This window comes from Scyliorhinus canicula, chromosome 14, assembly GCF_902713615.1.
Source record: "Scyliorhinus canicula chromosome 14, sScyCan1.1, whole genome shotgun sequence".
In the NCBI taxonomy this organism is placed as follows: Eukaryota; Metazoa; Chordata; class Chondrichthyes; order Carcharhiniformes; family Scyliorhinidae; genus Scyliorhinus; species Scyliorhinus canicula.
The window spans coordinates 74,956,060-74,972,128 of NC_052159.1; the positions used below are offsets into that span (position 1 = coordinate 74,956,060).

Consider the following 16,069-nt stretch of genomic DNA (forward strand, 5'->3'; position numbering starts at 1 on the left):
CTCTACCTCCCTACTCTCCGGGGGCATCATAATCATGTTGAGCAGCCTTCTTAGGTTGGCTACCAGCTGCCTCCCATTTACAAACACGGTTTGGTCCTCCACAATTACATCCGGTACACAGTCCTCAATTCTGGTCGCCAAGATCTTGGCCAGTAACTTGGTGTTTACGTTGATAAAAGAGATCGGCCTGTATGACCCACAAGTCTCCGGGTCCTTATCCTGTTTCAGAATAAGCGAGATGGTGGCCTGCGACATCGTCGGGGGTAAACTCCCTCTGTCTCTTGCCTCGTTAAAGACCCTGACCCGCACCGGCTCCACTATCCCGGTAAATTTTTTGTAAAACTCCATCGGTTACCCGCCTGGCCCTGGGGCTTTGCCCGACTACATGACCTTCAGGCTCCCCAATACCTCTTCGATCTTGACCAGGGCCCCCAGTCCTTCCACCAACCCCCTCCCCACTCTTGGGAAGGTCAGTCTGTCCAGGAATCATCTCATCCCCCCGGTCCCCCGGGGGGTTCCGGTGTACAGCTTCCTTTAAAAGTCCCTAAAGACCTTGTTCAGCTCGGCCGGGTCACCCACTAGATTACCCTCCCCATCCACTACCCTCCCTATTTCCCTAGCCGCTTCCCTCTTCCTTAGTTGTTGCACAAGCATAATATCTTTGTTTCTTGGCACTTCTCAGTATCCTATCATTTATTGGCGGCGACTTAACAAAATATTTCTAAGTGTCATTTTAGGCGAGTTTGGTGGGATGTTTCTCACTGGCTTTTCAGGTGAGATCCACACCGGTATTCATCAATACTTAAAGCGCGATCTAACCAAAATTAAACATAACCAGTTCTTGTAGCACCAGGAACGACCCCGCTTTCTAACTGCGCTCTGTCTTGTTTTCGTGACTCGGTGAGGAACACAGCCAGAGGCCACACTTAGCATCATTTCCAGCATGGGGATGTTCCGATGAGCGGACCTCCTCAGTGCAGGAAGAGATCGAATGCCATTTTTAAATGGCGCCCCGATCTCTCAACCCCCTGACTCAACTCCTGGACCCCCGCAATGCCTCCACTCACCTGGGCCTTCCCGAACCCCACCTCATGCAGGCAGGGCACCCCCGGGTTCGATCCCCGGGGTGGACATAATATCAGCTTGGCACTACCACCCTGGCAGTGACAGGCTGGCACCAGCAGTGCCAAGGTGACACACTGCCCAGAGGCCGACCATCCATGGTCTCCGATCGCGTGGGAGACACTCCCAGGCATGGATCCGCCTGGTCCCCATTTGTGGGGACCAGTACTAAACGGCACCCGACTGTGGTGTCCTCAGCGAGGCTGGTGGATGCCGGGTGACTGATCAATCTGGCGTCAGCATGGTGAGGCGTAACAGCCGCGGGGATCTCGGGGTAGGCCTCTCCTGTGATCTACCGGCCGGGTCCTATCCGATTCCGGCAAGATGTAGCCGGTAGATCACTCTCTTTGTGATTTTCTTGAGCCTAGGGGAATTTCTCCCCGGTCAAGCCCACAGTTAGAAATTCTTTCAGCAATGGGGAGCTGAACCCACCAGCGAACCAGCTCTTCGGAGATTGCGCCACCATTTCGAAAGGGTGCCCCGATCTCTCAGTGACCTTGCTGTTCCCCACACCTCCACCCATGGGCAATGTCACCCCATACACATATAGGCATTATCCCATATCCCACCAAGTTACGACATCCCGCTATGGGGTCGCTGAAGGCCCCCCTTTTCAGGCCTCCCCACCCCCACCCCCCCCTTTCAGGGTCCCCAATTTCAGGACCCCCACCACCTCTTCACCCCCCAACATTTACGAGGCCCCTTCATACGCGCCCTTCACCCCACCGACCCTTCATACTCCTCCTTTCATGGGCATGGCCCCTTTCAGGCCCTGACCCTTGGCAGTGGTAACCCTGGCACTGTCACCCTGGCACCCTGGCAGTGTCCATGCCAGCCTGGCAGTCCCATCTGGACACCTTGGCAGTGCCCAGGTGGCAAGGCATCCGCCCCTTTTTTGGCCGAAATCGAAGATAGTGATCAGAGCCCTGTCAAACTATTGGGCCCAAGGTTAAGGACCGCCTGAAAGAGCATGAAATCCCAGAGGGATAAAAGAGAGCACAGCCATGTGTTCTGTCTCTTTTGGATCTGGCCTGTGCCAACCCAATCGTAGCAAGAACAGTCAGCCAAGTTCAAGACCAACGATCGCTACCTGACGGATGAGCCCAGCAGAGACAGAGCCTCTTTATTCGAACCAGCCAAGTGAAATCCAGATAAAGGCCTTATCCATTTGCACAGTGCTGGTCGCCCTGAAGTTAAGTATAGGGTATTGTAGCTGATAGGTGTAGTTTAACTCGGAGTAGATATTGTGTTTGCATGTCGAGATAACTCTTGTGTATGTAAATAAACCATCTTTTGAACTAACTAACTGGTTGTGTGGTCATTTGATCGATATAAGGGAAGGCTTGTGGTTCACCATTATTAATAGAGCAACATTATTGGCGAACTCTGGTGGGATTCGTTTAGAAGTGACGTGATAACCCACAAACTTTATATCCAATTGCGAGAAAGAGAAAGAACCACAAGTGCAAGTCCCATATCGACCAAATAACCGAATTTCGGAAGTGTGTACTAACCACCATGCGTACCTAACAGCAAGAGTAAGGAAACTCGTTAGAATTGTGTACAACTGTCGAGGGATTGTGAGCTGGAAAATAGCTTAAGCCATACCCGCTGTTCAAATCGCCGCCTTATTCCCCTGTTCCAAATTAAAAGTAGAGCAAGAGATAAGAGAAGTAATAGCTACTAAAGCAATGGAAAGATTGATGATTCCACAGGAACCCGAGGTCGCAGTGACCAACAGAGCAGAGCAATGCACCATATGGGAGGAAGAGTTAAGGAAATACTTAAAGGGGAAAGGCCCCTTTGGTCGGATTTTTGCGCTAATGGTGAGTCAGGTCCAGGAAAGATAAGACAAAATTGGTGGGAGAACCTAAGCGAGGTCCACAAGAAAAATGTAGGGAACGTCAGAAAGCCGATGGCAATAGTGCCCTGTTTGGCACAGTTGTGAGGCACAGAGGAAGCCGTGAAGACGCTCCGTAGGCAGTTAATTGAGAAGGAAGAAAAGAACGAGGGAAATAGTAACGAAAGCGAGAAGATAATTGAGCAACTCCGGGAACAGTTAGTAGTTAAGGGTAAAGAAATGGCCGATGTAAAACGTGCACATCAATCTTGTCTAGTTCACATTAGTAGCTTCCAGACCTAGTATGATAAAGCCTACCAAGATACACAGTGCGCAGTCCTGGTAAGAGAGGAAACAGAACAACAGGTCGCCCAGCTAACTAGCAAATGCACAGATTTAAAAGCAGCTTTGAGAGTGCTCCACAGCTCCACTAAGGAACAGAGGCAGAGTACCATTGACCATGCTAAATGCCGACAGAAGATAGAAAAGTTACAGTCGCTACTCTCAGTACAGAATGTCTTCAGGTACACTTTCGGGCAGGATTTAGATGAGAAAGATGCTCTCGATTGACAAGAGTTAAACGAAAGCGCCCAAAGATATGTAGAGGACACGGGAAATCAAAATCGAGACCCCCAGGCCCCAGAAAGAAAAGCACCCGCAGCACTGACTGCACAGGCAGCACACACCCTCACTCACAATTCAATCCCCATGAATACGGTTACCACACAACGCAAGGCATCGGATCAGGAGGAGCTGATATCGTTTCCACCACCCCATTATCCATAACCCAATTAAGAGAAACTTGCACGGAAATTAGTCCATTCCAGCCCACCGCAGACCCACACAGCTTCTTTGAGGAGGTGCGCCAACAAAATGTTATGTACGGCCTAGACGAGAGAGAGGAAGTAAAGCTAATAGTTATGAGCCTTAGCTAGTCCGTAAGATCAGCTTTGCCAGAACCCCAAAATGTAGCAGGAGGAACCCTGCAGGAAATTAAAACGGCCATATTAGATGCCATCGGGTATAACAAAGGAGATCCAGTCGAGGGTTTAAATCACTGCAGGCAAACGAAGGGAGACCATCCGACTGCATTTGCTGGTTGCCTGTGGATTCATTTCATGTCAGTCTACGGACAATTGAACCACACACACCTAAATGAGGAGGACACCACTAAATGGTCCTGCACCTTAGTCTCGCATGCCACAGACACAGGTCAAAAGGCTTGTGTAAACTATGACCCCGCAGACCACACACACAATGAAGTTTGGGTATTGAAACAACTTTCTAGAGCATGGGAACAAACCCTACACCGACAGACAGATCAGGATGAGATAGAAGCAAACATGCACCCAGTTAGGACTAGTCAGGGACCCACATGGATAAACGAGGGTTGAGGGGAAGTCCAATATCCCAGGGAACCATATCCAAGGGAGCAATACACCAGAGAGCCTGCTCCACTTTACGTGCCCCGGGGGTCATGTTACAACTGTGGGCAGTCAGGACACTTCGCCCGAGATTGCAGGAGACCCCCACCACCAGCTAGACGAGCCCCCAGATATGAAAGAGAACACCACACACAGCAGCTACAAGGTCCCAGCTGCCCATGCAAACTGTGAGCGTTTACCCGCCACTTCTCATGGCAGGGACACCTCAGCAATGCCACTTCATTTTTGTTTCTCTCCTCCTTCCTCTCTTCTTCGGCCACATGACAATTCTATAGAAAAAAATCCTGCTGAATGAAGCACTCCAAAATGTTTTGAAGATGTGATATGGTGTTATTTAAATACATCTCTTTCTTTTTTAATTCAATGTCTGAAAATTGAACTAAAAGTGTCTCTGATGAAGTTTATGCTTTATGGATATTAATGCTGCTGAATGGAATACTTACCAATTTCAGGCATCCGGGGAGAAACGTATTCATGAAGCACCATTTACAACTGCATTACACAAACTCATATCAAATGCTCAGGGGCAGGCAGCACAACAGGCTCGACTGTGTGGTCCATAGCGCTGCTGGCCTCCAGGGATTTGACATGAATGTGTAACATTGCTTGAACTGGTGCTAAGTGGACAGATTTCTCTCCCCTAGTGTCAATACCAGGCGTTCCCTGCTCATCCATAATGCTGTCAGCTGCAGTGATACTCTTTCTGATCTGCTCCAATTTCAGAGGATCATTCTGTATTAGTGTACATGCAGGCTATCATTCAGCATCTGTGATTGACAGTTTTGTATCAGTGCCAGTGTTCTGCTTTGGGCCCACCGGCACATATTGATTGGGAACTGGATTTAAACTACTCAAACTCACCAACTATAACCCTTACATCTACATCTTACATCCACATGCCAGCCTAGAAAATTACTCCTGCGCCTAATCCATAAATTCATATAGGTTATAAGGGTTGGACAGAAAGGTAGAATTGAGGGCACAATCATATCAGCCCTGATCTTATCAAATCATGGAGCAGGCTCAAGAGACCAAATAAACCATTCCTGCTCCGAATTCATATGTTTCCAAAAGGTTCAGAAAATCTGTCACTAAAAAGTGGATGGCTCAAAATACGTCTAAATATAAACTACGCCGCATGAAGTTAAGTTGCATTGGAAGAGTAATGAGTAATACAAGCTATGCTGCAGATGTGCTTAACAGTCCACCACTTTTATTCCAACATAAAAAAATTCCAGCTGTGATTTGGAAATTATTTAATGAAGATATGAGTGTTTACAGCATGAGGATTTATTTGTCTGGTAGTATAAACCCTCCAATACATTTTGATTGTCCACATGTTGTTTGAGCTTTTGCAGCTGTTGTAATTTTACATCTTTTCAAATTTAAATGTTATCTTATTCCTTATCTGTGACAATTTAACAAGTACAATGTTAGGAATCATCAAGTAAAACAAGTTATTTCTTCACATCTAAGAGCATCCACCTTATCTCAAAAAGTAATTAGCATTGGAGAAAATAAATCTTTACATGAATCCTGCAAGGGTCAAATGGCTTCCTTCTGAGCTCTATCATACTATGATAAGAGTCTTAATTTTAATAACTTATTGTTACATGTTACTGATATCGCTACAAACACTAAGTTCATACATGACTGATATTTCTCAGAAACAAACAGGTTACTTTAATTTTTTATGCCTTAGTTTTTTGAGCAACGAACAATGGAAAAATGTAAGAAATGATTGGTTCTTGTTGTGTTCTGTCAGGTCCAACGCATCTTCCAAATAATTATAACGATCGATTTATCTCCAGCGATTTACCTCCAGCGCTTTTTCTTGCAAAATGTTTGAAGTTGAAACGTGGGTTGAAAAGCTAATCTTACTGTCCATTACTCTCATCATTGCCTTCCTCAGCTTCAAATATTTATCTAATTTTCCCTGAAAAGACATACTGCTGTCTGCCTCAATATTTCCCATGGAAGAACATTCTGTGTTCCAAGAACTTACTATGTTGATAAATTTCTCCTAACAATTTTTATTTGATAATCTTCCATTATTGATTCCCTGGAGAAAATAGAGGTAGCTTTTTGTCTCTGCTATTGGGCAGTTTTTCCAAATTTCATAGAATCACCATAGAATCCCTACAGTGCAGAAGGAGGCCATTTGGCCATCAAGTCTGCACAAATCCCTCGAAAGAGCACCTTAAACCAGGTCCAGTCCCCCCCCAACCCCGCCCTATCCCTGAACCCCACCTAGGGACAATTTAGCATATCTGATCCACCTAACTTGCGCATATTCGGCCTGTGGGAGGAAACCGGAGCACCCGGAGGAAACCCACGCAGACACGGGAAGAATGTGCAAACTCCACATTGACAGTCGCCCTACATCGGAAACGAACCCGGATCCCTAGTGCTGTGAAGCAGCGGTGCTATCCACTATGCCACCGTGCCGCCCTTATTCAAATGAGATTCTGCTCGGATTAATATGGTCTCCACATAATCAACCATCCAGGTTTTTTCAGCCATGCCCCCCCCACCCCCTATATTCCATTCTTAATGTACCACTCAGTGCTAATCCACTGACTTCCCAACAATTTCATTTTTTACAAAACCTCAATCAGACCATTGATTAGGTTCCTACAAAAGGCGGGAGGGGTCCTAGTTAATATTCAAAAGTCACAGCAAGATAACATCTTAAGCCGTAACAAACCTTTTTAAAAAATAAATTTAAAGTGCCCAATTAATTTTTTCCGATTCAGGGGCAATTTAGTGTGGCCAATCCACTTATCCTGCACATCTTTTGGGTTGTGGGTGCGAAACCCACGCAAACAAGGGGAGAATGTGCAAACTCCACACAGACAGTGACCCAGAGCCGGGATTGAATCTCGGACCTCGGCGCCGTGAGGCAATAGTGCTAACCACTGTGCCACCGTGCTGCCCTAGCCGTAACTTAAACTTTATTATACATCAGAGAGAGGCCCATACTGCCAGTGCTGGCTGCTTAGAATTAGTACTGAAGATTAATTATTTTTAGAAGTCCTCATGGGCTAGCAGCAATAGGAGTGCTTCTCCCAAGCCTCATAAGGAATATTTCAATATCCTCTGCCTTTATTACAGATGTGTGATTTTTGACTTCTCTTCATCATGTAATTACAGCCCTGATTATTTGGTTACCCCTTAGCCAGTCATGAGCACGGCACTGTTCTTTTGCTCCCCATTTCCCATTGCGCCCCAACCCATTCCCCTACTACTGACTGCCCGGATAGGCAACATCTGTGGAGAGAAACTGAGTTAAGTTTCAGGTCGATGATCTTTGATGAAAGGTCACTGACCTGAACCATTAGCTCTGTTTTTCTCCACAGATGCTGCCTGACTTGCTGAGTACTTCCAGTATTTTTTATTTTTATTTTAGATTTCCAGCATCTACAGTATTTTGCTTTTGGAACTGTAAATGTGTCAGTTAATGGACATGAAATCCTTGCTGTCTTATTTCCACTCTGTACTCTATTCAGTTGATACTTTGCATCTAAGCAATATAGGTGAAAATTTACCGCACACTTTTCCCCATTTAATTAATCAAAGACATCTATGGTTTTGAAACCCAAAGTTAAACCTTCTCTTAGCGCTCTCTTCATATAACTATGGTTTCCTGGTGAATCACACTGGTGAACTTGCGTTATACCTTCTCTATGCCTTTCCCAAAATTGCCTTACAATCACCACAATGTCAACATGAATTTATATAGCACCTTCAATGTGGAAAAAGATCCCAGGTGCTTCATGGAAGCAGAGGAAAATAAAAAGACCCAAGGAACCAGGTGTTCGGAGGGGGTGACTAAATGCTTGATCAAAGAAGTGGATTTTGAAGAGGAAGTGGAGAAGCAAAGCATTCTTGGAAGGGGTATTTCAATGGAGGAGTTTGGGTTACTGAAGACATAGTCATGATGGGGCAAACAAAGAGGAAGGTAGAAGAGGCGGGAGCCAGAAGAATGACAAATTGAGGGAAGTTTTTATTTCTGAAGGATATCACAGAGATATGCAAGTTCATTAAGTGTAGGGTTGGTTATAACATGATATGGAGTTGGTTGCTTTACAGCTCATGATGCTGCTGGTGTCATTTTGAAAGTGGCCTGCTACTGGTTACAGAAAGTATCTCCCTATCTGACATAAGTCGGGAATTGGTTAGAAGTTAGGGGACAGAGAGTGTGGATAGTGGCTATGTACTCCACTTGACAGAATGTGGCTGAAGGTGATCTCCATGGAACCTGTACCGGGGCCACAGCTTTTCACTATATTTATCAATGACTCGAATGAAGATATAAACAACCATATATTTAAGTTGACTGACATGATTATGAAGTTGCAAAGGAACATTGACAGGTTTGGTGAATTCTCTCCCTACAGATGCTGCCAGACCTGCTGAGACTTTCCAGCATTTTCTCTTTGGGAGTCCATATCTGACACTGTGTTTGGATTGGTGGGCATGGAGAGTGAGGAGGAAATGCACTTACCCAACATTTCTGATTATTGTGGCAGATTGCTGCACCCATGAATGGTAGTGGAGTGGTCCTTTAAATCATCACACCAACAATTCCTTTTCTGCTTAATTTGCAGAGTCGACTGCTGCAGAGAGTTGCGTCCTATGTGTTCCACCTGACACCTCTGTGAAGGAAGACAATCTGGATGTCTCTGAGGGCACAACATCACACCTGTCCCCGAAGCCAGCACCAACACAGAAACGCACACCTTAGTGAGGAGTCAATCATGTGCGGACTCGAGGCCCCAATCTAGTAGCCACTGCACAGTTGCGCAGATGAAGAGGCAGTGATAGCAGTAAGAGGACAATTGAAAGGTAGCTCCTTCCTGCGCCCCCAGATGTTGAAGTGCCTGTGATGAGGGTCACACTCCACCATTTGGAGTTTCAGAGACAAACAGGGGAGAATCGATGGAGCAGCCAAAGGCTTTGTGCAGACATGCACAGGCAGTGGAGAAGTCCATCCATAGCCTGACCACTGATCTGCCTCAGATAGAGGGAGCGCATCATGTTTTCCACGAGAGGCCGGCGACTGCTATGAAGAGGCTGAGGAGACCATACAATAAATGCCTAGTATCAGTGCAACCCTGCAGAACACTGGTTGCATAAGCTCACTGCAGCAGTGGGCCAGCGAGAGGTTGTCGGTGCCCCTTGATACCCCACCAGGTGCCCTCAGTCATTGGAAGAAGGGCGATGCCACGTTGCAGTGAGAGGCTGGAAGAGATGCAGTCTGAAAGAGGGTTCTTTTCAAGGCACGCAAAGGTTGTCAGGAGCTCCCCAATCCTTCTGCCAGTGACTCAAATCCCTTCAGCGGCAGTGGCCACCGAGGACTCTCCTGTATGGTTTAAGAGAGCCTTATATGGCCTGCCATATCCAGTTCAAGGGCTGACAGAGGCCATCGAAGGCTACAGGACAGAGAGAACAGCAGTCTGCTTGAACCATTTCTTCAGATGCTAGGATGCACCTCACCACAGCAAGCATATATGTTTCAAATTGGTCGTTTCACCCTATACGATTGCAGTGGTGTTACACTGAGACATATGTGGACCTCATGATGTTTTGCTTTCGGGGATGTATGATGTTTAATATCATGCGTTTAAGGGACACTGGCTGATTACTCGCAGATTGGGATGTGGGTCTCTGTATGACCAAGGAAGAACGTTGTGAGATCTTAGATGCAACAATATGTACCATCCATGGAATATGTGTAAAGCTGTTCATTTTATGTCATTTAATGGTGACCAGGAGGTTAGAATCGGTTCAGTATGAAGTGGGCCTTTACCTCGCACACATTGAGTTCCATGACTCATTCATCAGCAGCAGTCTGCTGATTGGACCCCCTTCCATGTCACCCTCTCCTTCCCTCTTCTCCTAGAATCATGGAGTTTACAGTAGAGAAGGAGGCCATTCGGCCCATCGAGCCTGCACTGGCCCTTGGAAAGAGCATCCTACCCAAGCCCACACCTCCACCCTATCCCCGCAACCCAGTAACCCCACCTAACCTGTTATTTTGGACACTTAAGGGCAATTTAGCATGGCCAATCTACTTAGCCTGCACATCTTTGAACTGAGCGAGGAAACCGGAGCACCCGGAGGAAACCCACGCACACATGGGGAGAACGTGCAGACTCCGCAGACAGTGACCTAAGCCGGGAATTGAACCTGGGACCCTGGAGCTGTGAAGCAACTGCCAGAGGACGACTGGCTACCGCGCTGCCCATTTATGACATGTTGTGAACAGATGCATCTGCCCACTCCCCATATCAGGCGTAACTGTACATCTTTGGACTGTCAGAGGAAATTGGAGCACCCCGAGGAACCCAACGCTGGTATTGAACCTGGGTTCCTGCCGGTGTGAGGCAGCAATGCTAACCGTCGTGCCACCCTCATCAGATGTGATCTGTTTCCTCTTCTTCCTCCATGCTGGTGTTGTCACACATCTGCATGACGATGTTATACAGTGCACATCATGGAAAGACTATGTGTGACACCTTTATTGGGTCAAATTGGAGAGCACCCCCAGAACGATCGAGGCAGCACAAGCGCATCTTCAGCAGGCCAATGGTTTGTTCTGATATTTATTTTTTTTAAATAAATTTACAGTACCCAATACATTTTTTTCCAATTAAGCGGTAATTTAGCGTGGCCAATCCATCTACCCTGCACATCTTTGGGTTGTGGGGGCGAAACCCACGCAACCACAGGGAGAATGTGCAAACTTCACATGAACAGTGACCCAGAGCCGGGATCGAACCTGGGACCTCGACGCCGTGAGGCTACTGTATTAACCACTGCGCCACTGTGCTGCCCACGCTCTGTTATTTCTTGATGTGTCGTGACTTGCATTGAACCTCTCATCTGCCTCACTGTGAGGGTTCCAATGGATGGAATCAGCCAAGTGCAAAGGGGGTAGCCTTTTTCACCCAGGATTTATCCTTGATTTGTAAACAATTGTGATACATACAAATATTGAAGCACATAGGCATCATGGCTGCTGCTGAGATAGCAAGCACACACATACATGATTCACTACTTGTGATCAAAAATTAAATTAGTAGAATCCATGAAGTCCCTACTGTTGAGGAGGAGGCTATTTGACCCATCGGGTCTACACCGACCTTCTGAAAGAGCACTCCACCTAGGCCCACTCCCCCGCCCTATCCCTGTAACCCTGCACATTGACCATGGCCAATCCTCTTAACTTGGACATATTTGGACGTGCAAATAACAGAATCCCTTTCTGTCAATAAACATGGCTAGCTGATTAAATGGTGTCTTAGATTGTTGGATTTTAGTGTACCATAATAAATTGAGCTAAAAAAGCTAAGATTGTACTCATTTAAGAAATAGAGTTTCAGAAATGTAATGATTTGTAAGAAATAAATATATATTTATATGTATATATATGGAAGTTAGAAACAATAACTTGAAATTATATCATGTCTTTCAAGTTAGGAAACATATAGATAGATACATAGAAGATAGGAGCAGGAGGAGGCCTTTTGGCCCTTCGAGCCTGCTCCGTCATTCATCACGATCATGGCCCATCATCCAACTCAGTAGCCTGCTAGTGTAGTGGCCCCCCCTCCCTGGACTGGTCTAGCCCCTTCCTTATGCCCGCTGACAGCCCATTTCCCCTGTTTAAACCCTCAACTGCCTTCCCCTGTCGTCGCTTCTTTCTATGACCCAGTCTTCCCTTTATGATCGGAACAAGGCAGCGTAGTCCCACGCAAACATGCTCATTGTCCAATGAGTCTTTTGCTCTTTCACAATCTTTCCCTGCACAACTCGTTATCGTTGCCATACCTGTCCCTTATCCAGGCCGTTGGTTCTGATTTCACCTGGTTGAACTCAGCCCTGTGTTTTGCTAGATCTGCTCCAATGTCCTGGTAGATTCTGATTTTGTGTCCTTCCCAGGTGCTCCCTTTTATCTGGCCTGCCCGCCGCAGGATCCTCTCACGGTCCTGATATCAGTGGAGCTTTGCAATTATCGCGCTCGGCTGCTACCCGGCCTTAGGTTTCGGTCAATCGACTTGTGTGCTCTGTCGAGCTCCGGGGGTTGGGGAAGCTGTCACTGCCGACTAAGTTGCCCAGCATTTGGGTGACGTAGTCCATCGGGTCTTTGCCCTTGATACCTTCTGGCAGGCCCATGATCCGGATATTTTGTCGTTGGGACCTGTTCTCCTGGTCCTCGACTTTCCCCCTTAGGTTCCCCTGGACCGCCACCATTCTTTTTACTTCTGCCTCCAGGGTGACGATTCAGGCACTCTGGTCCTTTGAGGCCCTTTCCAGGTTGAGGATCGTCCTCTCCTGCATCGTGGGGGTGGAGTGGTGGGGGTGGGGGGTGGGGTGTGGTGGGGATGGGAGGTGGTGGTGGGGTGGGGGAGTGGGTGGGGTGGGGTGGGGGAGTGGGTGGGGTGGGGTGGGGGCGAGGGGTGTCTGACCCGGGGGGGGGGGGTGCTCCAATATGACCTGGCCCGTGATCGGGGCCCACCAATTGGTGGGCCAGTCTCTCTGGCTGGAGGCCTCCTTTCTTCTGCGCAGGTCCCTGTAGCCCTGCGCCATGTTGCATTGGGGCCGGCGCATTGAAGGGAGCACTGCGCATGCGCGCGTTGGAGCCGGTGCCACTGCACATGCGCGGATCCCACGGCACCCAGTTCACGACAGGATCAGCAGCTGGAGCGGGGTGAACCGCTCCAGTGCCGTGCTGGCCCCCAGTAGGGGCCAGAATTGCTGATCCTGAGGCCGTGTTGACACTGTCGAGAAATGCGATGCCGTTTCCGACAGCGTCAACACTCAGGATCACAGAATCCCGTCCAGGATGTCTATTAGACGTTAGATGTGATTCCGCAATTGGATAGCAGGCTGAACAATCCTGAGTGTGCTAACAACCAATGTAGGATTATCAGTAGGGCTCACAATGAGGCTCACTTACACTTGTTTGAAGTTTAAAGAGTTGAGCCTTCAGGTCGATGACCTTCAGCCACCTGAAACACAAGCTCTATTTCTCCCTAGACAACTGCTGCCTAAGCTGCTGAGTATTTCTGGGTTTTTTTATTTCAGATTTCCAGCATCCACAGTATTTCGCTTTCTGATATATGATATTATAAATATAGATTTATAGTTCAATTTTGTTAAGCGGAAGTTTATTTTTTTTCGGTTATTTTATTTATTGTGCCCGTTTAAGAGCAAAAAGAGAGCTGGCACAGCCAAACCTGGTTCACTTGTCATTAATTAGTACGGGGCTAACCCAGTGCATTCTTCACAAGTTATTTGGAAAAGCAACATTGTGTTTTCAGATCAGATTTCCAGCCCTTTTTCCTGGAAAGCGATACCAGTTACTTAGTGATTTCGTCTGTCATTTGGAGGTGAAAAAGGCTCCGAAAAGCCAACCCCTTTATTTCATAAATCAATCTGATCAAAGCGAAATGTTCTAATTTTAATGCCCTGGGCGGGCCGTCAGCTCCGTGTATTTACACAACAGCTGCTCGGCCTCACTCGGTTATATAATGTCCTGAGAGGCGGACGGTGGAGGCCCAATGACTGGGTGAGAGGGGCGGAGACCGGACTCAGAAGCCCAGGCGGGCAGCGGGAGTGGGTGATTGTTCTGGGCTGGCAGCAGCCACTCGGGCCCGCTGCTCTGTCCTCTCCCTCCCTTGTCGGCTGGGCCTCGGTGGTTCCGGGCGATGGAGGCTGCAGCCGTTCGCACCGAGATGTTGGAAATGGCGGACGTGGCTTTCCGGGCGCGGAATTACCAGCTGGCGGCCGATATCTACGAGTGCCAGCTGCTGGAGCTGGGCCCTCAGCGGCAACTCTATCTAAACAAGGCCGACGCTCTGGCCCGCTGTGGCCGCTTCACAGAGGCCTTCGAGGCCTACCAGAGCGCCGCGGATCTGGACCGTCTGCGGCCCGAGAACCTGCAGCACCTGCTGGACTGCATCGCCGCCAACATCCGCGTGCCGAGGCCGCAGGCCACCCGCCGGCTCCGGGCCGGGCCTCCAGCTGGGAGTCCCGGGGAGCAGGCCGGGACTGGCTCCGGGCAGGAGGCACCCTCGGACCCGCTGAGCTGCCCAGCCTGCCTGGAGCTGCTCTTCGAGCCCGTGTCGCTGCCATGCGGACACACTTTCTGCCGGAGGTGTGTGGAGGAGGAGGCGGTGAGCCAGTGTCAACTCTGCCAGCTGCCGGTGTCCGTGCGCCCTGGGGCCGGGAGCGGGGTCTCTCCCGAACCTAACTTCAGGCTCAATGTGGTTCTGTGCAACTTGTTGGAGAAATGGTTCGCGTCCGAGTGCCGCTGCCGACGGCTGCAGCTGGAGGCGGCCGGGTTGCTGAGGAGCGGGGATTACTCTGCTGCCCTGGGAGTCTGCGAGCGGGCTCTGTTTCTGGGTAAGGTCTGGGGAGAATGACTGACTTGTGGCGTTGTTCCGGATCTGGAATAGGTCAATTAAACCCCGAGTGACCTACTTCTGCTTTCACTTACATAACTGGTTGAAATAGCAGCGCCAGCAAATTGTATTTATATCGTGTATTTAAGGTAATCGCACACCCACAGGAGCGTTACAAAGCAAACATTGACACCAAGCCACATCAGGGTGTTATTAGGGCATCTGGCCAAAAAGCTTGGGCAGGGGCAGGCTTTAAGAAGCATCGTGAGGGAGGAAGGACAAATGAAGAGGTTTAGGGAGAGAGTTTGGGGCCTTGACAGCAGAAGATGCACCTGTGATGGAATGATTAAGTTCGGGAAATGATTCTTGATGAACTTCCCACTATAATAACTGGGCTTGTCATGAGCTCATGTCGGTGAGATCTAAAGATGAGCTTGCTGAAGAAAGTTTGATGTGCTATTTGAAATGCAGTAACCATTATCATTTCATCCAACCATGGGTACTTTCCTGCCGATCATGAAATGTTTATAAAATTCTGTATTTTAAAAATACAATAAACTGCAGCCAGTTTGCATTTTTATTTGTTCATGGACGTTGCAGGCTATGCCAGCATTTAATGCCATCCCTAAGTGCTCCTGAGGCAGCAGTTAAGAGTCAAACATATTGCTGTGGTCCTGGAGTCACATGTAAGCCAGACCAGATAAGAACGACAGATTTCCTTCCCTAAGGAAACCGAATGGGTTTTTACGACAATCGACAGTGGTTCATGGTCATCATTTGACTTTTAATTCCAGATTTTTATTGAATTGATTTATTGAATTCAAATTTCACCATCTGCCGTGTCATGATTTGAACCTGGGTCTCTGGTTTACTACTCCAGTAACAATGCCACTAATCCTCCCCATATCCAGTGCTAGTTCTGAGCACTGTTTAATCAGGATTATGCACACAAGCTGCTTTCTTGGAAATACAGCCAGAGGGAGGGAGGACGGGGGGGGGGGGGGAGAGGGAGGGAGGACGGGGGGGGGGGGGAGGGAGGGAGGACGGGGGGGGGGGGGGGAGAGGGAGGGAGGACGGGGGGGGGGGAGGGAGGGAGGACGGGGGGGGGGGGGGACGGACGGGGGGGGGAGGGATCGCACTGTGGCTTCACAGCGCCAGGGTCCTAGGTTCGATTCCCTGCTGGGCCACTGTCTGTGCGGAGTCTGCATGTTCTCCCCGTGTCTGCATGGGTTTCCTCTGGGTGCTCCGGT

The 16,069-nt window shown here is 48.4% G+C and overlaps 1 protein-coding gene across 2 annotated transcripts in view; it reads left to right on the forward strand.

Moving 5' to 3' along the window:
* The first annotated feature begins 13,896 nt into the window (after window positions 1–13,896).
* lonrf2 (LON peptidase N-terminal domain and ring finger 2) overlaps window positions 13,897–16,069 on the forward strand; it is a 53,906-nt gene continuing 51,733 nt past the window's right edge. The window contains exon 1 of one of the 2 annotated variants that reach the window (XM_038818724.1): window positions 13,897–14,820. In XM_038818724.1, the coding sequence (XP_038674652.1) occupies window positions 14,124–14,820 (697 nt within the window). In that variant the 5' untranslated portion in view covers window positions 13,897–14,123. Of the gene's footprint in view, window positions 14,821–15,299; window positions 15,319–16,069 lie in introns of those variants that run through there. The other variant, XM_038818725.1, reaches the window with a different exon arrangement.